Below are 25211 nucleotides of genomic sequence, written 5' to 3'. Positions count from 1 at the left end.
AGACACACTTGGGAGTGCTTTCAGGGTACAAGGATCTGGCTGGTGGTACTGCTCATTTTGTATTTCAAAGTCAAAGTTCTAGCATTGTTGTCTGTTGACAGCAAAATAAATTATTATTAGAGCTGACAAAGTTTACAGGGTGACAAACGACTAAATACAGAACAGCCGTTCAGACAGATGTACCAATATTCAGAAATTAATCTACACTGCTGCTGTGTTTTTCTCATTTGCTCCTCTGTACTGTATGCGCAGGTATGGCAGGTTAGATTAGCCATCTGTATGTGGAAGGTTTTCTGTTGGTGCAAACACAAAACCTTTGTGCACACACAGTTGGCACTGAGGTATGAAAACAGGGTTCCATTTGCTAAAACAAAACCTTCATACACAAAGTAGCAGTTGTTTGCAATGTATCACTGTGGTTGTATTTGTCCTTTCAAATGTAATTCCTGATATTTGTAAACACATATAGATCATATTATATAGTATCTGAAAAATCTCAATTGGGCAAGTAGCCTGAATCACTTTTTTAGACATATCCAGTGAGGTGTATATTCCAAAATCTCAACATAGGAGTGATCACCATGTTCACCATCTTAGTTTAGCTTGTTAGCATGCTAACATTAGCTAATTAGCAGTTTTGCAGGTAATAATTCAAGTATTAAAATTCTAAATTACAATTTTGACCTGATGTTTGAGCAAAATGAAAAGTAGTATCACATAACTTATTACAATTCATCCCGAGGGGGACATGAGTGTCTGTTCCAAATTTCATGGCAATCATCCGACGAAACAGTTGACGAAACGTTACACTCAAAACCACAAATGTCATGGAATTCATCACATTAAAAAATGTTGCCATTGAAAGTAATCTGGGGATTTGCTAGGTTTGTTTCATGGTGGCGCAAGAAGAAAAGTCAAGTAATTAGGGTTCATCCTCTGGGGAACATGAATGTAATCCGTACAATAGTTGTTGATATATTTCATTCTGGACCAAAGAGGGGGACAAACTGACTGAGACTTTACCATACTCAGATCCACGCTAGCATGGCAAAAAACAAATTCCCAACTCAAGGTCCACTTACCAGCTTTTTTCTTTCCAGAACTTATAACCACATCACATGATCTTCATCAGCAGATGGAATTTGTTCAGTTCTCTGGTTTGTCTGGTCTTCATGACAACCGATGTTATGTTTGAAAGCTCCATAAAAAGCCAGTAACTGGACCTTGAGTCGGGAATGTGTCGTCGAACTACTATTTCCAAGGTCAAGAATGGACTTTGATGCTTACTTTTAAATATGATTTAAATTGTATACACTGGTCGGATAACAAGTGTATTTTTCTGTCAGGACATATGTGACACATGTTACAAATTGTGACAGAGAAAAGAAAAGAAGAACAGCTGTGGAGAAGAGCCAAAAAGAAAACTAGCAGACAAATGACAACACTGCATTCCTCTTCAACAACACGGCCGATTAAATATGACAAATCTGTTCTGCACATGACTAGAAAAACATAAAAACAGTCAGAACAATCATTACTTCCTCTGACAGTGATGGATGTTTGTCAGCATCAAAGAACAGACTGGATTCTTAATGCCTGAACATAGTAAAAAAATTCATGTTTCTTACTTTAACATAAATAAATCACATTGTCTGTGAAAGGAAGCTCTTCCCCGAGTGAGATCCTTCACTCATGTCACATTGAGAGCTTCATTTTAAGTCTCCAGAGGCTAAACATGCGCCTGCGCCTCCGTTCCACAGTGGGAATGTGATGCCTCGGGGCAAAAACTTTTACATTGCTGCAGAAACATCGACCAGCTATGTGAAATAAATTGAATAGATAAAACCATTTTAAGATTGTGACACAAACGGCAGCCATGCGTTAATCCAAGTTCATAGTACAAACGTGCTGAGGGGGTGACTAGGCAATTCATGGCACCCTACCATGACATGGTTGGAGGTTTACAGGGAGGCAAGTGGAAGATTTGACATTAAGGCCTCAGAGGGAAAACATGACTAAAGAGAAGAAAATGGGAATTGTAAACTCTGCTTGGGGTGACTTCATGGCTGCTTGTAATCTACTTAAGGGAGAGGGAGCAGCAGAGAAAGAGAGGAAGGGAGGACAAGGAGAGAAAAGCTGCAGTAAAAGAAGAAAAGAAATACAGATGAAAATGCAAATAGAGAGGAGAGCTTTGGTTCTATTAATCTCCCACAGTCAGATCTCATCGCTACCTGTTCTAGCATGACACCCACAGAAGATTTGTCAGAACAAGAGAGCAGACTAACAGAGGTAAACTGAGTAAGGCAGCATGGGATGTGGCCTATAGGCATCTGTTATCACTGAGATTCCACTGTCCAAATTTTTCATGAGCTACGATTACGTTGTGCTGGCTTTCAGTGAAGGTTTTTCATTCATTTAAGACCTATTTTTGATTTACTGATGTTCTGTTTTAGTGTCCTTTTATCAGAATAATAAAATTACACATTGTCCCCTTTATTAAAAGAATTAAACGTGCAATAACTGATTATTTTTGGCCACTTAGGGACATCGCAACAAGCTGTAAACACAATACTGACATAATATTACCTTAAAAAATTGACATAGGTAACGTGTTAGCAAACAATTGTATATTTACACATTAGACATTAGCATTCATTTGGGGTCATGTTTCTGGCCACTTCTGGTGAATGTAAGTCCAATATTAACTCTCATTTTAGCTCTGTTTTGGTCTCCACTAATTCCTGAGGGATATATCTGGCTCTTTAGCTGCTAAATGTTCCACTATGTTCACCAGCTAGTCGCTAACTTCATCTGTCTCCCGTTTGATGATGGGCAGGCACTGTAGTGTACAGTGGGTTTATAAGAGCTTAAACAGCCGCCTGCTGAATTTTGAAATGAGGTTGATAAAAGCAGTGAGAGTGAATCAAAGTAGTATAGGTGCGTGCCAGAGGTAAGCTATTTGTAAAAGGGAAGTGCAGAGTTGTTCTCTGTGGGTTCAACACTACGAGCGACCACTTTCAAATTACATAGTAATTTGAACCATTGTTCATATAAAAAATATTAATTAGTGCCACTTTAATGTTTTTATTCCAAAACAATGCAAAAGAGGGTGGGTCAGATGTTATGAAAGCCTGTATGTAGCCTGAAAGGCAAAACACAGGGCAAAAAAAGTACACCAAGAACTGGCCGCTGCTCACTAACCCTGACATTAACTGTCAGTGCATGAACTGCCAAAAGAGCGCGGATCACTGAACACACTCATGTTTTTGGTGAACGGTGAACTAATGAACGTGTACGTGAGCGTCTCTCACTCCCGCGAGAGTTAAATGACGCTCACGCACCGTGTTTTATGGCACCCGGCATGTGGTTGTTTTGGGTCACAGAATCTGATGCGTCACACTTTTTTGAAACGACACATCGAGCTGAAGCATCCGACCAGTCTTGGGAAATATCTGCGAGTTAATGATGATCATAAGAAATCATTAAAGGGTAAGACCACAAGCCAACAGCCGCAAAGTTCCTCTACCCAAGACAAACTCACAGCATTTTGTAAAGGAAAAAAACGGAAGAAATGAACGTGAACTAGTTCATTTTAATCTGTGTGAGCTGAACTTAGGCCAATATGAATATCGATATTTTAAAAAAGTTTTGAAAAATCCGATAACAATATAATATGGCTATGAGTGCACAGTAATAACTGACGGTAACTCTGATCTCATATATAGGGCTGCAACTAACAATTAGTTTCATTATCAATTAATCTGCTCATAATTTTCTCAGTTAATCAATTTATCATTTCGATTATGAAATATCAGAAAATGATGATGATGCCATTGCGGTTTTCTTACAGCCCAAGGTGATGTCATCAAATTGCTTCTTTTATCCAATCAACACTTCAAAACCTAAAGATATTCAGCTTACTATGACTTAAGAAAAAGACAAGAACATCCATGTAGATGAGATGCTGGGTATTTGGCATTTTTGCTTAAAAAAATTACTTGATTATCAAAATAATTTTCTATAAATAAATGTTCTAATCAATTAATCGACTCATCAGGACTACAGCACCTGGACAATAACAGAAGAAAATAGGATTTTGAAAAGTGACTGGGACGCGTTCCGCAGTGGAAATAGTTAGTAATGTATTTCACTGTGCAGATGTCTTTATAAATCACACCAGACCTGTTTGTGAGAAAAGACTGTAAGAGTCCAACATTCTAAACCATTTTTCCGTGTCTTTTCAAAAGCTTTTGATGACTTATAATTGCACCGAAAATGGCCACAACAATTACAATACTCAGCCCTAATTACATCGCTCCAGTTTTTCTTCACTGCTGACAGACATTTCTATATTGCTCCATTGTGTATAGTCTCCAAATCCGCTGGCATTTCCCCATAAAGTCAAATGACTAAGAATATCCCTCTTTCACAGGCTGCTCCTCAGATATTTCTTACTGCTGTTTTTGTCCCTTTCTGAGTGTTGACTTGAATTAATCAGGTTGAGAAATCTGACTGCATCACTGTTCATATAATTTAGATAAATGAGGCAGCCTGCTGGACCAGAGTGGAAAAGGGCACTGCCAAACATCACATTTCATAAACCCTGGAATTTTTTCATGTTGAAATTGGTTTGAAATGGAATGTAATGCATGCACGTGATCACAGGTCAGACCTCAGTCATTCTCTGTAGCCACTTCTGCATAAACTGAAATGTTGAGGCGAGGCAGCAGACTGGCTTGAAGCACGACAGGAATATATAAATAAACACAGGAGAGATGTGATGGTAAATATTCCAGAGACGCAAAACTGAAGACTGGGTGTCAATCTGTGTTGTTTACAATGCAGCTGACTGAGACACAATGCTAAATATACAGTCACTGGAGTCCATGCAAACCCATGCTGACCACAAAAGAATAGATTCATGGAACGAGATGTTTGTTTTCTGCAAGTCGGTAAAAAAACTTAATGCTCAAAATGCAACACTTCTTTTATTTCAACAATGTGAGAAGACAAAGCAGTCACAGAGAGGAATCTGAGCACAGATGTCAGAGGTCAGCGCCATGTGCATGCAAGGCTTCATGTTTCAACTCCCTCTTAGCTCACTCTCTGGGTATTTCCTCTGTGGTTGACTGGCTGGCCATTGTTCTGAGAATACCAACTAACACCTGAGAAGGGAGTGGTGCCTCTACACACAGGCACTCTCCTAAGCACTCTGAAAGCCTACTAATCATCCTGTACCACAAAACCCCCAGCGACATGTCGTCATGGCTGCCATAACACACTAGAAAGTGACTGGGTGAGTCACCAGATTACCACTTCCAGACGATAAGGCCAGGCCCAGCTGTGTGGCATGCGCCGAGCCCACGTGACTTTTTTTAGTGAATGGAAAAGCTGTGTCAGATTTTTTTTTTTTTTTTTTTTCAGCGGCTATCCCAGCTTGACTCAAGACGTCTAGACCTCTCCAGTCGTGCTCTCTGGAGAATCATAATCTTTGCCGTTTGTGTCTGTAAACCTCTGCGCAGGATACCAGCTAGATGCATCCGCTCCCACAGTGCAGCTTTAAAAGGGAACTCCACCAATGTACTACTGTACTATGTGAACAAATGTATAAAATCTTTCGTGGCTCCAAAGGGAACTGTGAAGTCTGATAAATGTCCTCAAGTCACTTGTGGAGTTAGAAAGAGGTGAGCTTACCAGACCTCTGTATCCTCATCTCTGCTTGAGGCTAGAGGCTCCAGCCGACATTAACATAACACACCCTAATCTCCGACCAAACTGTCAGCGATTTAGTTGCATTGTGGGTAATGTAGGCGCCAGGTAGAAGATGAATGCATGGAATAAAAAAGACAATATCACTGGTTCTGCTACATCCACTGGCCATTGTGAGTCTGACAATGTAACAGGAGTGCAATGCTAAACGACATTACTCTTTTAAAGATCTGGGTAGATTCAAACTTTAAACCTACAATAACTGATTTTTTTGGCCACTTGGGGGCAGCGGAAACAAGTTGTGAACACAACATTGACATACTGTATACTGTATCATCACCTTTTAAGTAGACTTGGGCCATTAATTTAATTGAGAATTGACGATGGATTGAATCTATCGACAATGCCTATCTAGCTGCCAATGCTCGACGATTTTGTTTCTTTTTTTGGGGGCCATAAAAACACTGCCATGGTGTGTACATGTACATACATAAATAAACCATTATTTGTCTCTTGCATGCTGTGTTTTATTTTAATTAATTCTGTCTGTAGCCTACCATGCAGTTACAATTTGATGTGTCTTCTACCTAGCAGCGCTACGGCTGCACATTTTACTGGGGTCGGGCAGAATAGAGAGAGCATCGGGCTTAATATTCTTGGACCCGGGACGGTAAGTGAGGGTGTAGTTGAAGCGACCGAAGAACAGGGCCCAACATGCTTGCCGGGAGTTGAGCCTTTTGGCTGTCTGGATGTATTTGAGGTTTTTATGATCCGTCCATACCACGAATGATTGTTCCGCTCCTTCCAGCCAGTGTTGCCAGTCCTCCGATGCTAGTTTGACTACCAGGAGTTCCCTATTTCCAACGTCATAGTTTTGCTCAGCCGGGGAACGGCGACGGGAGAAGAAGGCACACAAGTTTCTGGTCGGTACCCATTGGGAGAGAACCGCTCCCACCCCTATGTCCAAGGCATCCACTTCCACTGTGTACTGATGTGAGGGATCGGGTTGGATCAGGATGGGAGCTGAGGTATATAGGCCCTTGAGTCTGGCTAGAGCCGAGTCGGCCTCTGTGTTCTAGGTGAAAGGAGTGTTGGTAGAGGTAAGTCTTGTGAGGGGTGCTGCCACTTGACTGTAGTCCCTGATGAACCGTCGGTAGAAATTGGCAAAACCCAAAAAACGCTGTAGTTGCTTGCGGTTAGCAGGAGTCGGCCAATCCATCACTGCTTTGATCTTTTCTGGATCCGTCTTGACCTGCCCACTTTCGATGATGAAGCTGAGGAAACCCACTGAACTAGCGTGAAATTCACACTTCTCCGCGTGGGACTGAAAACAACGCTATGCAACTTAAGAAAACACATGCAAATAGACAAAACACAAGCACATTAAGAAAACATCTCCATTAATTTGACAACACAACCAGCATTTAGAAAACACGCGGCAAAGACACAAAACACAACCAAATACACAGACGCTCTGCAAATACACAAAACGACAACGGAAGTGTTCGGGTTCATCAGTGATGACAGACATCAAACTGTCTAATGTGTGTATTTCTGGTCTAATAATGCCTATATGATTATCATGCAGGCTACATGCTGTCTGTCATCACTGGTGGTAGGATAGTAAAGGTTAATATCTGTCATAAACACTAAATCTGCTCACAAATCTTTAAAATTCCACTTTTTCGCTCTGCAAGGTCTTGAGAGGTAGGCTACATGCAGAGCTCACTTTCAGCGCAGAGTAGAGCAGCAGCAGAAGTCAGAAACCCACAACATGAACATAAACGGATGATACACGGACCCGACTTCAATAACTTCATGAGTCTCAAACCGTGGTAACAACAATCGTGTTCAGCACTTTTTAATGTCCTCTGGAAACACGTCCGTTGTCATTTTGTGTATTTGCAGGTGTTTTCTTAAGTTGCAGTGCATTTGCCCTTGTCGGTCACCGTGGGTGAGAGTGATCTGAAACAGTAAAGTTGTGGGCCGGACAGCTAAACAATGAGCTGAAACTCACTATAAAGCTCTGTAAAGCTGAGGGGAGCTGCAGATTCAGGTGATGATTCTCTGTAGGTTCATCACTACGAGCAACTCTTTCACATTGTCGCGTTGTTTTCACATTGTCATTTTTATTGTTATTATAGAAAATATCAATTATAGCCACTTTAACAAACTCTACAGTCAGAGGGAGTACATCTGACAAGCTCAGGGACTCAATGAATGGTTTTTTAATTCAAGCCAACAATAACAACCCCTAAATCCTGCCAGTTGTTTTTGGAAAAGAAAAGAAAAGCTCTGATGAGCTGTCCACATATATTTGGAGGGTATTATGAAAAATGCTGTAGGCCTATTAGTTTTTAACCCTCCAAAGGAGCAGTGGAGTGGGTCGCAAAGAGAGACAGAGGCAGAGAGTGAGCTCTGGTCTGTAGTTCACTCATAACATTGGAATGTGGATTCATGAGGCCTGCACAGTGAGCAGAAAGATAACATTCTGCTTCTGGTGGCAATTAGCTTGGAGCTTATTGGCCGACACAGAAAGCGACGCTCAGTGGAGCCTTTCAAATGTCCAGCCAGACAACACTGACAGTTATGACGGAGTGCAACACCTAACAATTACCAGTTTAACTTCACTTTCGCTGACACACTTTCACTGCAGGCTATTTAGAAAGGACTGTTATTAAAACAGAGAGTCAGGATGGGTTATTGACTTTTAGTGGGAGACTGTGGCTTAGTGGTAGAGCGGGTCGTCCACCAATCGGAAGGCCGGCAAGTCAATGCCAGCTTCCCCCAGCCCACATGTGGAAGTGTCCTTGGGTAAGACAACCCCAAATTGCTCCCGAGGGCTGTGCCCTCAGTGTGTGTGAATGATTAGTACTCCAACTGATGAGCAGTTGCCATCAATGTATGAATGTGATATGTAGTTGAAGCGCTTTGAGTAGTCAGAAAGGCGCTATATAAGTACAGTCCATTTACCATTTAGTGTACAGTTTTTTCCATTCTTTTTTTAAATCTGTTTTTAATCTGTCTATTACACACATTATAAAATAGTGAGAAGAATTCTCTAATAAATCATGAAGTTGATGAGAAAATGTATTATGAGATTCAATGTGAGAAAAATAAATAAATAAAATCTTCAACGGCAAGATGCGTTCAAAATCCATCACTGATAACAGCCTGTGAGGGAAAACTTTCTTGATGAATAGCGGTGATACAGCTATTCTCCAGCTGTGCCACTGCTCCCTCTTGCACACCAGGTGCCAAATATTGCATGAGCATTGTGACTTCTTCCATAACGGTCCTGTCATGTCTGAATGTGGCCATTACTACGATTAACGTACAGTAACAGACACCGATGTCTGAATGACAAAATACTTACAATACAACATTACTTCAACAGATAGATGAAGGCAATAATGTTACGTATTCTACGTCTGAACAGGGATTTTTTTAGACTTAAGTGGTGTTTATAAAAAAGCTACTACTACTAAAAGCCAAACATATCATAAAACCCAGCTGTCAGCGTGCAAGCTGACAAAGTGTCAGCAAACAAATGTTCTTGGGGCACACAGTAAAAAAGATGTCATGAAAAGCAGATTGAGTTAACAAAAAGTCTACAAAGCCTTTGGGCAAAAAAGTGCTTGATGGCGTGTGGAAGATTTCAGACGCTGCAAGTTTACCTCTACATGGTTGGGCAGAGTGTTGACAAACTTAAAGCCCGGGATCCTCTTGTCGCTGCACACCACACCTACGTCTTCACTGTGTTTGCAGTCTGAAACACCGATCCCATTGGAGGGACACAGTGCCAAGGTCTTTTCTTTGCCAGTGCAGTGGAGATTGTCGAACCAGATGGGTCCTGAAGAAACAAAAGAGAAATTCATCAGTGGAAACAACAAAGCTAAGCTGGTTTCTCCAAAAACTGTGTAGCATTTACCATGAACCAGTTTCCAATAAATAAGAGTACGAATAAGTTATAAATTGAAAGATCATGCAGAGGGGTTACATCAATATACCACATGTGCAGCCAGTATTGGCCTTATTATAATGAGATGTTATCCATTTTTATTGTGAGGAATATGATGACAGAGTACATATTTATCATATTGAATGTGTTTCCACCCTAAGAAGAGGAAAAAGATTGATACAACAGTGCTTTACTATACCTACCTTGTCCTTTTCCATATTTCGAGGATGGTGACCATGAGATGGCTTCCAGGTAGCCCAGTTCCCTGCACACCACCTGAGCGGCGTGGATAGTGAAGTCGTCATCACAGACGGTGCCCCATTCACTGTTGTAGAAAACCTCCACGCGGCCCTCGTTGTGTTTCCTCTTATCTCCCGCCAATCGGAGCTGAATCCTGGGCGTGTCCGGCGCCAGCTGCGGGGCGGTGTACTGTTCATGTTCTGGGTCGGGGTAGCCCGGTGGGTAGCCGAGGTGTTCATACTGGGCAAGAGCCAGCTCTAATAGCACTAATAGAATGACAGTGCAGCAGGACAGACACTGGGTGGCCAGCATTTTGGTTGGAACTGTTGAAAAGATGAAAAGAGAGGAGCACTCATTAAAATTCAGATGCTTCTTTACGATGGTACTTGCTGTTTATGAGAGGAATCAGACTGAAGAACAAGTATGGGATGGGACATTAAAAGGACACTTCACCGATTTTACAGTCTGAGAACCCTGAATGATGTCATCAGGGTAATTTTCACTTGGTCAAGTGGTCAAATAAATCAGTAAATGCAGCTTTGTTTTTAATATTTTTGAGACATAATAATTATGGTCACTTTCTTTGCAGTCAATTAAAGGCACTGTCCAAATGTGTTTTTTTATACACTAAAAAAAATTGCAGGTTGTGCTTGTGTAAATGGTAAAGGTATTACTGCAGCAGAGGATTTTGTCACAGGATAGAAGAACACGCTCATGGGCCTTTCAAACAGCAAATGGAAACATTTTCATAAGTGGCTATGGGTTGAATTATTATTGTGGTATATAAATAGATTTTATAAAGTAGCTAAATATCAATTCATGTGAAACAGTTGCACAGTCGTTCAAATCACTGTGTGCCAAGAGATGATCATCCAGTAGTTTTCTTTGAGTTCAGAAAATGAGTCCATGAAAAGCTGGACTCAAGCCTGAAACAGACACCTGCAAGGTGCTCACAGAAAAACACTGATATATGGCTAGGCCTGCTTCTACCTACCATTAAAGAGAAAGAATAAATCACGATTCCAAGTCAAAGACTGACGTAACCAAGAGTTCATGGTCGGACAAAATGCAACTCAAAAATTTGCCCACAACTGAAATCACCCACTGACTCATCAACAGCTGTGTTTCCACAGCCCATTAAATGTTAAAATATCAAAATCGTGTGCTTTTGTGTAAAAACATCTGGCAGGAAACAGATGATCCTTCAACTGCAGGGTTTCTACTTTCCTCATTGTAACGTGGCAGTGGTTATACAAGCTAGAAAGAACACACACATTACAAAATGATCAGATGGAATGAAGCCCACAGCCTCTAGGTCTGCTTACAATGTATCAGTCCAAACAGCCGTGTTGTCATTAGAAAAACATGGTCAGCATGTACGTAAAAACTATGGTTCAAGTAAGGCAATACATTTCTATTACGTTGCCAGACCAGCTCATTTCTGAACGTAACCCATTTCAAGCTCAAAAAACAAACTCTTTCAAAATTTCTTGAACGAAGGGCTTAACATTCAGAAAGGATGAAAACCGGACGAAGCTGCAGCCATTTAGCAACATCTTATCAAAGAGAGCAACATATCCAGCATGTTCTGGCTCCCCTTTTCTTTAAGCACAAAACAAAATGCCAAGAACTTCGCTGAACCAGAGACCTTGAAATCTGAGACCTCTGCTGCCTTTTGCTTCAGAAACACTGACAGATGTTTTTGGACTAAAGAAATCATGCTCATTGGGATATTTTCAAACAAATGCTATACAGAAGAACCCCTCTTTAAAAATGCTTAATGTCAGTGTCACCATACTGTAAGGATGGTCAGAAGGGCTTTTGTGTCTTATATATAAACTGCTTTCACCTTCATGGCAGTCAGACACGAGTCCCACCTGCTGCTGGAGGGGATCTATGCTTTGGTTGAAAAGGTCAAAATGTCAGTTTATAAGAATGTGAACTGCTCCTCTCGTGCCCTTTTCTGAAGCACTTCGCTGCAAGCAGACACAGAGAAAAGGGCTGAGATTGAAATGACCAAAAAGGTTTGGACTGTGACATTTTCTCTATTCCACGATGTCCTTTGACACCTTTTTTTTTTAAATCATTTTGACCAGTGCAAGAAAAACAAAAGGGCTGATTCATATGAGGAGAATCAGTGCAACTTTTTTCTGATGATGTAACAGGGGCTGCAACTAATGATTACTTTCATTAGCGCTGAATCTATTGATTCGTTTTCAGATGACTCTATTCATCTTTTAGTCAATTAAATCCCATAAAAAACTGAAAACATCTCATTAACAAGTTCAGAGAGGCCAAGGTGACATTCTCAAATTGGTTATTTTGTTTGACCAACAACTGAAAACCCAAATCTATTCAATTTATGATATAAAACAGAGAAAAGCAGCCAATTCTCACCTTGAAAATACTGCAGCCAGGAAATGAATTAGTCCAATATCAAAATAGATGATGATTAATCCTCTGATGATCAACTAATTGTTTTAACTACTGTATGCATGTAATGCTCAAATGTAATACACAAGGTTATACAATACAGACATGTTTAAATTATGTAAAAACAGAAAATAAAAGATTGTTCAGATAATTCTAGCTCATATTTCATCACTTACTCACTTCAAGTCCTCAAAAACTCCCACATACTAAGACAGATTTTAGCAAGGCAGAGCAAAACTTTAGACCATGATGCAGCCACTAAAGGTCCAACACAAAGAAAACCCTGCAGTAATATCACAGGACTTCAAAAATATCATTGCTGACCATCACATAGACACTGTAGTCTCAACAACAAAGGCTGGAGGTGACTTTCGCATGTGTTCAGGCTCTGGATGAACTTACTTTCTTTCTCGCACTGAGGACTGTCCCTCCTGCAGGCTGCAGTAACAGACACAAGGCAGCTTGGTGTATACAGCCCAAAGTCAGCCGCTTCTCCTCCTCTCTAAACTCTCACTCCCTCTAAAGCAAATCTCAGGCTTTGGACCGGAGTTGCGGTGGCCCCGCCCACTGACGCCCACCTTCACGATGACCTCACCGGAGATGGCCCGGGACGTGGAAACAGCGGATCCGACGTGAACACGGCGCTGATAGTTAGTGTTTGTGAAGGCAATGCTGCCTTTGAAGAGTATCGGAAAACATTAAACAACCATGAAAAATAGGAGAAATGGCCTGGGGGAAACATTTATTTACTGGATGAATACTACGAATGTGATTCCAGTAGCCTATGTAGGCTACAGTATTATATGCATAAACAAATCCAGTTTGGGGGTCATTAAATGTTGCTTGAGGAAATTCAAAAAAATAAGCTAAATATGTCCCTTTAGCTTCATTCCCACTACAGTAGGCTGCAATACTTTTAAAAGGCCGAGCTATAATCAGTTTGTAGCCTATATTAACCATGGATCACATGAGTAGGCTACTTGCCTGTGACAGCCCCCCCCCCCCACAACTTTAGTGTTTTATGTTCGCTATCACCGCTTTTCAGCAAAAAAGCTCTGATAAATCTACAGTCGCCTCCACTACCTGCCCAGCATGGCAGACAGACAAAGTTAGAAACTAGCACGTGAACAAATAGCCTAGTGAAAAACTGAAGGTTAGCAGCTAAAGAGTCGCAAAATGCTAAAGAGACTGGAGACCAAAAAGAGCTACAAATATGGGACTTGGATTCATCAGGTGGGCAAAAAAGCTACTCAAAATGAAAGCTAATATTGTTCAATATCCACTGGATGTGTAAATAGTCAGCTCGCCATGAGCTCAAAATATGAACAAAATATAATGTTGCAATTATAAAGGTCACCGCTTGTTTCTGCTGCCCCCAAGTGGCCAAAAAAATCTGTTAACACTACAGGTTTAAATAGTTATTTAGGCCTCAAATGAAACAAAATAACAATCAATATTTAAATTGGAAAGGTCCATCAAGAAATTAGGGTTTATTCCCACAGTTTTTATTCTTATTAGAATGCTAAATATAGTTGTTAATTAAGTTCCTGTAAGCAAACAAGCTATATGCTATAAATTAATTTCCTTTCATAGAAATATGATATAATCTCTTCTTTTTTTCAGAAATCATTTTTGTACTTTTCTCAGCGTTTTTCCCCAGATAGGATTTTTTTTCTTCTCATTTTTTGTAAATATCAGGCTACAAAAATCTACTTTATAATTTCATCCATCAAATAAATTATTCTGGACAGTAATTTCCTCATTGGATTTATTTATTTTTTTTTTTCTGTACATACCAAAACACACTGATCCTTAAAAGACTTGGAAATGATCCTTCTTAACCTAAAACAGCTTGGCAATATTAACTGTACTATACATTTAGGTTTCATCAGTCTACAGTGGTGGGTACATGCAAAGAAAACGAAGCAGGGGCATGAACTTTTGTCCTCTTTATAATTTTGCATCGCTCCCTCTAAACTCATTAGCAGTAAGACACTGACATCCTGAATATGTTTTGTTCTTCTTTTGGCTTCTGCCTCATTTTAGAAATAACAGGCACAGAGCTGCGCTGTACTTCAAAATGTAGAGGAACAAATGTCCCTCAGGCATGTACTTAACTGATACTTTAAAGTGTTATGAAAAAGTATTGTTAGTGTTTATTGCTTAACATATGGCACAATACACTAGTAGATAGTAACAGTAATAAAAAAAAATCACCTTTTCTATACATTTTTGACACTGTCTCTATACTCTCTATCCCCATTATGTCACATCTCTGCGTGTTAGTCCACACTTTCTCTACCATTTTTACCACCCTCTCCACTCATACTTCTGTCCTCAACTATATTTCCGAAAGTACATGAACGCAACTTTGAGTTGTCATGAGTAGTAGGATTTTTGCCCGCCGATCTCTTCTCCATTTGGCACTCTTTGGTAACAAATTTGTACACGATATACAGTACAGTATTTAACACTGATTACAAGAGTGCAGCACAAGTATTGTAAAGTGTTGAAATCCTTCACTGGACTCGACTCTGCTGCCACCTTGTGTAAAACAGGACAGGACATTTTCTCTTCCAACAATGCGGCAAACCTCGTGGCACACTGGCCAAGTATAACAAATTCAGCTACTTCATGTATAAAATTATGTGTTAGGTCATCTTCTCTTCCAAGATTTTTTCCTCACAACATAAACCAGACAGATCATTAGTGACTCTGCGGTGCAGCTTTGGCAGAGTATGGGTTTTTTTTTTTGTGAACAGGAGGAAATGTGTTGTGAGTATAGCTGTGGTTGTTTGAAACAACACAATACAGATCAAGACTACAGAACAGTTACAAAGTGTTGCCTGGAATCATTCGGCCTGTGTGAAGTGTCATGAAGTCATATCATTCATGAACGTTTCAGAGAAGGAAAGACATGAAAGACAGGGGACTCTGGTTGCCTTTGTTGTGGGACTTGCCTAGCACTAATCCTTTCAGAAGGCAGGTTTCTTACCATTTATAGCTTTCACCGAGGTATTTGAGGCATCTGATGATCATGTGTTCCTCCTTCACTCTCAGACTGTTTGCACACTGCCAGTCCTTTCATTTTTGAGACAACGATGGCACATCAAGCAGTGACGGATCGTGATCAGTGCTGCATGAACTCACTTCATACCTTTGCCATTAAAATTCACATTACACAACCATTATAATCAGGATTATTATCAGTGTCACTTAATGGCAACGAGCTAGGTTTGATCTCCCGCATGGGTCATTTCAGTGTTGAGTTTGCATATTATCAGTGTTTTCCTGCATTCAGACACATGGAGACCACCTGGACTAGAACCAGCTTGAAATAGGAATGAACTGGGGGAAACAGCTGGACTGGCACTGTCAAAAGGTAAAAAACAAGTGCCTACCAGCACATCTAAAGCTCACTGATTAACACATTACATCTCAGAGGAAGTGCCGCATTATTTCGTGGCCAGGAGATGGAGTCTAAACCGGTTGCCGGGCAACCTCACACAAGGCGACACAAGGTTCCTGGAAGCCGCTGCACCAGGGTAAGAAACAGTCCGGCACATAACCCTCTGTAAAACCTCAGGCTAGTCGGTTTGTCCACCACTGAAATATCTGAACAACTATTGGATGGATTGTTATGAAATTTGGTACAGACATCAATGACTGTTCATCTAGCAAAATCACCAGGTCAAAATTTTAATTTGTCCGATACTTTGGTTTATGACCAAATACCAGCAAAACTACTGACATTCCCATGTCACGTTATATACATTATGTTTTACAGAAGCAGGCTAGCTGTTTCCCCCATTTCCAGTCTTTAAGCTAAGACATATATAAAGACACGAGTGCTATCAATCTTCTCATTTAACTCTCCACAAGAAAGGCAAATAAGGGGATTTCCAAAAATGTCAAACTATTCTTTAAATAAAGACATTTGCACATTATGAGTCATCCTCAAGTCCTGCAAGGTTACAATCAAGTACCCGACCTCCTCCAAGGCCTTCCAAGACTCTGAATCTACACTCAGCGGTGTCCTGCTGTAACCCAACAAAACTAGAGTCTGTCTAATGCTTCTGTCAGCGAGACACCTGATGTGTTTCAGTGGGTTCACTCACAATTCTATGTTGAGCCCTGTGGTGTACACATTCCCTGCAGACTTCCCCCAGGGGTTTTCTCTACTTCTGTCTTTTGTGGCTTTGGCAAACAAAGTACTTCAGCAATGATTTGCTATTAAGGTCAACTGTGACAGCAAACTCTGGATAGCCTGTCTGTGGTGGACCAGGAAGTGTCTTGGAAGAGAATCAGCCTAATCACACCTGTGGCTACCTTCTATGTTATTCTTCTGTCCTGTTATGTTTTGACCACAGAGCCAGATTCCACCTCAGTTGAGGGAAACATTACAAAGAGTCTTGAGAGTATGATATCAGCAGTATCATTGTTTTGCTATTTTTCTGCTGAACTCCCTCACAGCACTCAGAAAGAGAGATGCGAGTTTACTCAGACAGCCACATTGTTGGCTTTCATTATAGTTTCGGGAAGAAGATGAAAGCTGTTTCCATGGTTTCCCAGGAAGTCCTAAACAAGGCTTGCTTTAAGCAGGTTGCTCCAAATGATGAGAGCCATTTTGACAGATTCTTTTATGTGGACTTCAGATTAGATTTTTTTAATCAAAGTGCATTTATAAATTTAAAACCATTGTAAAGAAAGAAAAGGGTATTTTTCAGCAGCTGTTTATTCTATATGGGACGATGTGTAGAATACAGAATCAGGAGGGATAAGAACATTTCAATTTCCAGATTTGTGTGAGATTTGTTTCATGCCAGGCATTGAACTCACAATATGAGATAAAAACAGATTTTGATATTTTTTAGCTTGGAGATTCATTCTTCACCTTAGGCAGGGATGTAGCACAAAATTCTGGACCCTGTACATAGGCATTCTGGATGGGTCCCTCCCTGCATCCATGGCTATTCATTCTAGTATCTTTGTGGGTCCTCCTCACATGAGGGCCCTGCATACTCAGTCCCCTTTGTGCCCCCGGTCCTACACCCCTAACCTTAGGAACACATATCTGTGGTAAAATATTCTAAAACTCAAGGTTCCCTTACTTATCTTTTCCCCAAGCTTTCAACTGTATCCCATGGCTTTAATGTATAGGTGAGGTGCCTGCACAGGGCCCAAAGGATACTAAAAGACAGCACCCACCCAGCCACAGACTGTTCACCCTGCTGCCGTTTCGCAAGAGATACAGACGTATCCGCTGTCGTACCACCAGACTACAGAGCAGCTTCTTCCCTCAGGCTGTGACACTGATAAGTTCATCCTCAGCACTCCACCATGTAAAATAGTTTTCATTTCTATGACTTATTATTTATTCACTGATCTACTGTATGTATATATTTTTTTGAGTAACATAAAGGGAACTACAAAACAAAAACTCATTATACTACCCTTTGTTGTAAAACGATTAATAAATCTATCTTGTATCTTGTAATCAGCAACTGAGATTTGCTCAGGTGTCATCATGTGACCTAAGTGTAAAACTTTGGTCATGTGGCAACATTTACGAGAACTGGTTATGATCCTGAGCAAGTTCCACACGCTCAAGAAGGCTGTGGGATATGGTCGAAAAAGATAAGGAAACTGAATCTTACAAACAACATCTTTACACTAGAGTGACAGGCTGGAAGAACCAATCAAAAAAAGGAGTGAAATGAAAAACACCTGAAACAATTACGCTGTCAAATCTGATAAAATACATTAAGAAACTTGCACTTCAACTTGTACCTCAAGATCCAAAGAACAGAAACCTGAAAACAGAAAGCACCAGCTGGGCAATACAAAATACATGATATTTATCAATAAGGTTTACTAATAATGCATACATTTAATGCATATAACCATTTTTAATTTATTTATTAAATTGATAAAGACATACTGTATCACTATGATTCTGGATATAAGAATTGTTAAACTTCACAAGACTGACTGTTTGGAAACTGACATTTAAATAAAGTGACAGGAAAAGGTTGCCACATTACAGCCAATTTAATACTTGATCCAGCTATTGACAAAATGTGTGCTAGCTAAAAGTATCCTTATAGCATCACCATCAGTAAATACACTGTAGTTAGTAAATCCTACAGTATATTGCCATAAACGTTAATACCTTGGCCTAACTACTGCTTTAGTGTATGATGTAAAAGCCACAGTGCATCATGGGAGCACTTATACAATGTAAGAAAGGAAAATTTCAAATAAGTATTTACATCCACAGCAGACATAGATCATTCCCACACTGATCAGACAGCTGCTTGTACATTCAAAATAGAACTTTTAAACTTTTTAGGCCACTTGTCATCTGTGATGGTTGAACTGATTTTGCATGGACAGGTTTGATGTAGTGAGCATTATGGAAATTTCCTTCATTCATTCATTTTCTTCTTGAAGCAATGGCTGTGGAAGAGAGTAGATAAGGATGGTTATGAAATACTTGATTAAAATAAATCCCCTAATCTCTATTATTGCATATCAACTGCACTGATATTCTCACCGTGTAAACCATGTCCTCAGGCCTGGAATCTGGTCGCTGCCATTTATGGTTGGACAAAATCTTTAGGACAACCAAGCCGAAGGCTACAATCAAAACTCCTAGCGAGTTTCCTAACAAAGCCTCAGGTGGAAGGTTAGCATATGGCTGAGCTCCACCGGCGTTTCCTTTGCTGTGGAAAAACACATTTAACAGGGCTATTTTATGAGTTTATTTTTAAAGGGACAGTTCACCCCAAAACCAAAAATACAGATTTTTCCTTTTACCTGTAGTGCTATTTATCCATCTAGACTGTTTTGGTGTGAGTTGGAAACAACAACAAAAAATTTGCCACTCACAGAACAAAGAAGAGTTTCTCATTGATTCCGGAGATGCAGGCAGCGATGCTGAGCGACAGTATGCTGACTCCCATCCAAACGTGGACGGGTTTCAGGAGTTTACGTAGTGATGTGGGGGAGCAGGGCAGGAGGAAGCCAGCCGCACCCACCACCCACTGGTTGGAAAAATGCAGATACACACATCCACAAATACAGTAAACACAAAGGCAGTTAACCAAAGCTCAATCATGTCTCAGAATGAGAAAAAAAGAAAATAATCACGCCACCTTATTGTACTTGACCAATAAAGTGATTCTGTTTCTGCATGTAAAGTCATCTACCTGTATGGCAAAAAGAGCTGTAGCAGCGATTCCAATCCAGCTGTGCAAGGAGTAGAGGTTGGGAATGTTTTTGGCATTGTGGTAGTCAAACACAGCACAAAGCCCCACGATTGACAGGACCAGGGCGAGGAGCATCAGTGTAGCATGCAGCAGCTTCCAGGGGAGTTTATTCTGACCCCAGGTCATGGGGACACGGTACAACACAGCACCTGCAGGGAGGAGGCAACAACAGAAAAGATGCGAAATGTGTATAAAAATGATGTATCAATATGTCCCTTTGTTATTGTAGTTGTATAATGTCTTCTGTGTCTTCTAAAAGTTGAGATATCTACTGTATATTCCAGCTTTGTTGAAGTCCAGTACTAAATCACTCGAGTAGCCTACTCCTTTAAGAAAAATGTGAAAAAGTGATTATACTAGTTTGCATTTTGGACTCAAATATGTATCTGGTATCTGGTATATTCTGGTATATGCACTGTTTGAACATACTCAGATCACTGACTGCACTCAGGCTTTGATGCAGCCATAAAAGTAAAATTGGATGTTTTCTCACATTTTATACCCTGGTCCTGAAAAAAACGATATTTAATTTCACCTGTATATTTTATGATTGGAATGACAAATAAAACTGAAACATAAACAACGCCTAACCATCTAAATGAAGTGAATATGCCTCTTTGGCATATACTATAAAACTCTAAAGTGAGTGTGAACACAGTGTGATATACTGGCATACCGAATTTAAAACATGCAATATAGACGTTAAACTAGTGTTTTCTCAAACTGTTTCATTTGAATAATTTTCAGAGGCCTTAGGAGGTAAAACTATACAGTATTTCATGAAAAAGAAACGTAGTTTTGTGTAGCAAAATATTCTTTTTTCGTACTTCCGAAATCCTCTCACGACCGCTTACGGTGTACAGGAGGCGTTTCAGCCGCATTTTTCAGTTATCTCTCTCACGCATGTGTGACGGAACAGATACTCTTCTATTTTAATCAATCCAGCTGTCTACACAGGCCACATAACAGCTTGACTCACACCTGTATCTACAGTGATTGTGTGTTTGGGCTCTGAGCGCTGCCAAAACGTGGGTGACCGACACTCGACACTGTGCCTGAAGGCATCTTGTATAGACGCAGAGCACTGAAGCTGCTACTGTGCTACTCACGCTACGCCTCCTTTGTAGACACGGTGTTAGATTAATCTTGCAACCCTGTAATGTAATGAACAAATGTTATGTAACCCTCAGTGGGGGTCCCGAGCGCCAGGTTGGGAACCACTGCTTCAAACAACAAAAATCTAATGGAGGTTACTGAGGCTGTAATATCATTCAAGTGATCAGTATGTCATAGTGTGAGTGGAAAATGCTAAATGGTGTGTCCATTGGTCACTTATCTAAGTCTGTGAGAATCCCATTTATAATGTATTGTCAGGAGGTATTCTATCCTTAAAGTTTGAATAATTTTATATATTAGATATATAATTCAAGAGGGGAAAAAAAACTGATGGACACAGACATTTTGTCAAATACTCACAAATGTTCATCACACGTGGAACATTATGACATGTTGTGTGTGCAGTACATATTACACTTATCTATTGACATGTATTACCACTTCTGTCTAAATTTTTGACATATATCTATTTTATGTCCAGAGGGGCTGCCCTATGTCCACCCAGTCACCATGATATATGTATTACAACATATAAAGAGGTGAGGAATTAAGCTAATTGATGTGTTAATTACCAAATATTACTTTTTCCACATAGGTTTCACACACTAATATGCAGATTTAGGAAACAAAGTGCTCCAAAATCTGACTTAAAATGTGATTTTACTTAGCAGAAGTGTGAAGTTCCTACTATGTATTGAATAACTGTGTTCACATGAATGCATCCAAAAAGACACAGACATTCAGTAGCCATCATTACAATATAATGTCCAGTACATCATGTACCATGGTAGGGATACATCACAGTTCCTTGCTGAAAAGCACCTTCTTTAATTTGATCAAATATTACTTTACATCAGAAAATAAACTGTGACCGCAATCACTGAGGTGTGGAACTGAGGACATTACCTCACATTTATGCTACTGAAATGATGCATCAAATTATACAGTAGGTGTCCACTAAACATGTAATGTGTAATTACCTTAATACAGTCTGACTGTCACAAAGAAGAACAGAAGTGAGAAACAGAAATGAAACCCTGTATGATCCAAATTTGAAAAGGCACTCACCGTTGCCGTACAGCACAACCAGACCTGTTACCATCAGGACAGGGTGCCAGTTGAACTGAATGGCCGAGCCGTCCCAGGCGAAACCGCCGCGCCACCGGCTGTTCCACAAACACACACACACCATGCAGGCCAGGCCAAGGCACAGGCACAGCAGGTAGCATATGTAGAAGCTCACGATGGACCTCATCCTGGACAGATCTGTAGGCTAAACCAAAGAAAACAACAAAATCAGAACGGGTAGGGTGGCAGGACAGTGTGGTGGTCACACAGACAGAGTGTCATGTTGCTGATTCAATCCCAACATTAAAACTGGGTTGTTAGACATCTGGACCACATATAGCCATTATTTCAACAGCAATTCAATGGCTATATTTTAGTATATATGTACTCACTACAGATTGAAATATAGTCATTATAATTATGTAGAAATAATGGCTATATGGCACCTAGATGTCTAAAAAAATTTTCAACCAAATCTAGCCCAATTTTAACCTTGGCGTATGCACCAAATCTACATTAAATACCTTCTTGCTTGTGCATAGTCAGTTGCAATGGATAAAAGCAGCACAAACACAAACTACTAAATTGCAAAAAAAAGTGGTTGAATCATTGTTGATAATTTCTTCTAACCTTTAACTGCCACTATTTATTTCAACATTACATCAAACTCAACATTTTATCATAAGCTGGACATTTGATTATTATCCTCTGTGCAGCAATATTGCATGCCTTACCTTGTCCAGAGCTGCCGTAACACTGACAACACTTCCTGCTGAACTTAACTCCTCATCATGTAGGTGTTATTGCTTTATCTCATGATTTGCCCTGGACAATCTTTGACTGATACTCAGAGTTATTTGCTCTCACTTCTTGTTTCTCTGGCTCAGCTGAAGTCTCACTTCCACATTCAGCTGTGTTGAGGTGGCTGAGGGGGAAGCAGTCAGAGGTGGAGGAACAGCTGGGAGATGAAGGGCCAGCCTGCTGCATCTGCTGCTTAAAAATAAGATAGAAAGTGGGAGTGGGACACATTAATCAGTTTGGGTGTGGAGTAATTAGAGGCATCCAGCCAACAAAAACATTATCTTCTTCTACCAAACAAACATACAGAATATAATAATTTTCTAATGATTAAAGTGGAGTGAGAACCCAAAACGTTTAGCTCTTTCTAAAATGTGATAGTTATAATAGTGTCATAAAACGTCAGTGGAAAAATTGTTTTCTGGCAAAGGGACACGTCGCATGACTCAATCTTCAGTTCGACATTCATACAGCTAAGACGCATTTAGCTAACCATTTCATCTTTTACAACTTGGCGATTTACTCCTACATTTAAAACATTTTAAGTATACCGAAGTGAAGAGTGTAACTTATAGACTCCTTTAATGTCTGAATGTATGTTGTGGCAGGTGCGTGTCTCTTCTCTAAGGAAGGCAAGACAACATTAAATTTGTGTTTTTCAAATGAAGTCTTGTAAAACTGTCGTCCCAACTTAGGTAGCTAAGTATGCTGCTAGCATACTCAAAAAACGTCTGAATATTTAACGTGTTCAAAAAGCGTATAGTCGTGTACCTCATTTAAAAAACACTCCACTCATCTATAAAGACGACTGACAACTCAAATGTCGAGAATAAATGCTGCGTGTACAGGTAAAACGCATTCATTTCAGGAAGAGACATTTACCTAACCCATTTCCTTATTGACAGCGCAAGGCCTTGTGGGAAATGTGGTTTGGGTTTTATTTGTCACCACCGGTCGTGCTTTGCCCTCCAGTTCTTCTGATGCTATTTTCTTTAGCTCTAAACAGTCAGCCTCCATGATAAAATAATTTGATAAAACTTTATTGATCAACTAGGAGAAATAAGGTCGCTGCAGCAAATTAAAGCAATTAAAGAAATTAGACTCTGCAAGGAAAAGAAAATAGAATGAATGAATAGAAGGGCACACATGCAATATTAAAACAAACACTGAAACAAGGGAAATAATCAAATCAAAAACAATAAAGCTATAAACTGCGTAGCCAATAAATGGGTCTGAGGTTGTATAAACATATGAATTACTAATACTGATGAAAGAACTGCTTTGCCTCGCAGGCTGTGTGGTAGTTAGCTGTGATAACAATTGACTGTATGAGGGACTACACCGTCTTAATTGACTGTATGGAAATCTGAAGGAAGAGGGCTATGGCTGCATGATGGCTGACCTGTGATCTGTTGTCTTTCAGCTCCACCTGCAGGCAGAATTAGTATCTTGTATATGTGTGTTTCATGCGTTACATGCTCTCAGTGTCTCCTAAAAAAACTGGAAAAACATAAAATAAACACTACAGTGTTAGAAACAGTCAAATGAAAAAAAAAAGATGTATTAGGCATGTGATTACTGGGGTAAAATGTGGTGTGAGTATAATATAAACTTAAAGAATATGAACTATGGTTCCCCTTTGACCCACTTGTTTCTCCTATTGTTTGTGCATTGCATATGTATTAGTTAAACAGTTTGTGGTAACTTGATTAGGTATGAATGTATTTAGTAAAATTCATTAGCTGAAGCACAATAAAGATGACGGCACACATTCAAAAATATTTGCTGCAAAGAAGTGTGCAAAAAGCAAGTGCCATTTGGTTCCAACCTCAAACACACGACCAGGTTGAATCATTCATTGTTTGGCAGGAATACTTCATATAGTAGTTCTCAGAAAAAGCCACAACAGCTGATTGGAGTCTTTCTCTGAATCTTATATCCTCTGCATTTTATTGTAGCTAGGACTTCATGTGAGGGAAGGTGCATCAATACACTATCTCCTGAACAGAGGGCTTGAGCCCCTGTCCTCCAGCGCTGTTCTCTAAAACAGATCGGAATCAAGCTGTCAGTGGGTGCAAGCCCCTGCCTTATATTATCAAAGTCTCTCAGATCCTCTGACAGACTGCTTGAAGTGATGTTTTCAAATGCTTCTCCCAGTGTGACCGGCCTCAGCAGCACAGTGTTGAGGATGAGGATGCTTGAGCAGAGTGGGCAGAGTTGGTTGTGTGACACGTGGGGACAGCTCCAGGCTTCTGTTAGGGGACATCTGAGTTAATGTGCTATATTTCCTTTACTCCTTCTTGGATTCTGGCATGGCACGGACTTTGTCTCATCCTTACAGTCCTGCTGTGGTTTCTCCCTTGCTGTTTTCTGAAGCCAGAGATGCAGAATTTGAGTACAGGTTTGGTGTCAAGTCTCTTAGTGTCTGGAAGCTTTTCAAACAACTCAAGTGAGTTTTAAAAGTCACAAAACACTAATGATAAAACAAAGAGGTCAAAAATGATCCATTCCATACTGAGAAGGGACAGAATATGAATGTATTGGTGAGGGAACCAAGTGATTGTCTTTGAATGTCTATGCATTGATTAGCTGGATGTTTAAAAGTATAGTGCCTA

General features: G+C 40.1%; 2 protein-coding genes across 6 annotated transcripts in view; both read right to left on the bottom strand.

Annotated features, from left to right (window-relative positions):
* Positions 1–19688, bottom strand: part of loxl2b (lysyl oxidase-like 2b) — a 50182-nt gene extending 30494 nt beyond the window's left edge. The window contains exons 1-3 of one of the 3 annotated variants that reach the window (XM_044196074.1): positions 19555–19688; positions 9874–10233; positions 9387–9562 (exon numbers count right to left, since the gene is read on the bottom strand). In XM_044196074.1, the coding sequence (XP_044052009.1) occupies positions 9387–9562; positions 9874–10222 (525 nt within the window). In that variant the 5' untranslated portion in view covers positions 10223–10233; positions 19555–19688. Of the gene's footprint in view, positions 1–9386; positions 9563–9873; positions 10234–12745; positions 12883–19234; positions 19370–19554 lie in introns of those variants that run through there. The other 2 variants (XM_044196072.1, XM_044196073.1) reach the window with 2 other exon arrangements.
* Positions 17061–23599, bottom strand: LOC122876123 (lysosomal membrane ascorbate-dependent ferrireductase CYB561A3). 3 transcript variants are annotated; one of them, XM_044196076.1, is made up of 7 exons: positions 23479–23599; positions 22666–22788; positions 21799–22003; positions 19555–19763; positions 19235–19389; positions 18900–19068; positions 17061–18802 (listed from the first exon to the last, which is right to left on the bottom strand). In XM_044196076.1, exons 2-7 carry the CDS (start codon positions 22783–22785, stop codon positions 18776–18778), a joined length of 885 nt encoding a protein of 294 aa, XP_044052011.1. In that variant the 5' UTR covers positions 22786–22788; positions 23479–23599; the 3' UTR covers positions 17061–18775. The 3 variants fall into 3 exon arrangements, with proteins under 3 accessions (XP_044052011.1, XP_044052012.1, XP_044052013.1); XM_044196077.1 differs by having other exon boundaries at positions 23368–23491; XM_044196078.1 differs by lacking the exons at positions 22666–22788; positions 23479–23599 and adding an exon at positions 22533–22594.
* Between the last annotated feature and the right edge of the window lie 1612 nt (positions 23600–25211).

The sequence above is a fragment of the Siniperca chuatsi genome, linkage group LG5, assembly GCF_020085105.1.
Source record: "Siniperca chuatsi isolate FFG_IHB_CAS linkage group LG5, ASM2008510v1, whole genome shotgun sequence".
Lineage (NCBI taxonomy): Eukaryota > Metazoa > Chordata > Actinopteri > Centrarchiformes > Sinipercidae > Siniperca > Siniperca chuatsi.
The sequence above is the reverse complement of the archived record's forward strand: the minus strand, read 5'-3'. Positions and strand labels throughout refer to the sequence as shown.

Excerpts from the sequence above, each read along its gene's own strand:
- LOC122876123 (XM_044196076.1), bottom strand. The coding sequence starts at position 22,785 with ATGCAGCAGGCTGGCCCTTCATCTCCCAGCTGTTCCTCCACCTCTGAC. Across the intron at positions 19,390-19,554 it reads CAGCTCTTTTTGCCATACAG|TGGGTGGTGGGTGCGGCTGG; the intron begins GTAGATGACTTT and ends TTTTCCAACCAG. Across the intron at positions 18,803-18,899 it reads CTGAGGACATGGTTTACACG|CCATTGCTTCAAGAAGAAAA; the intron begins GTGAGAATATCA and ends TCTCTTCCACAG.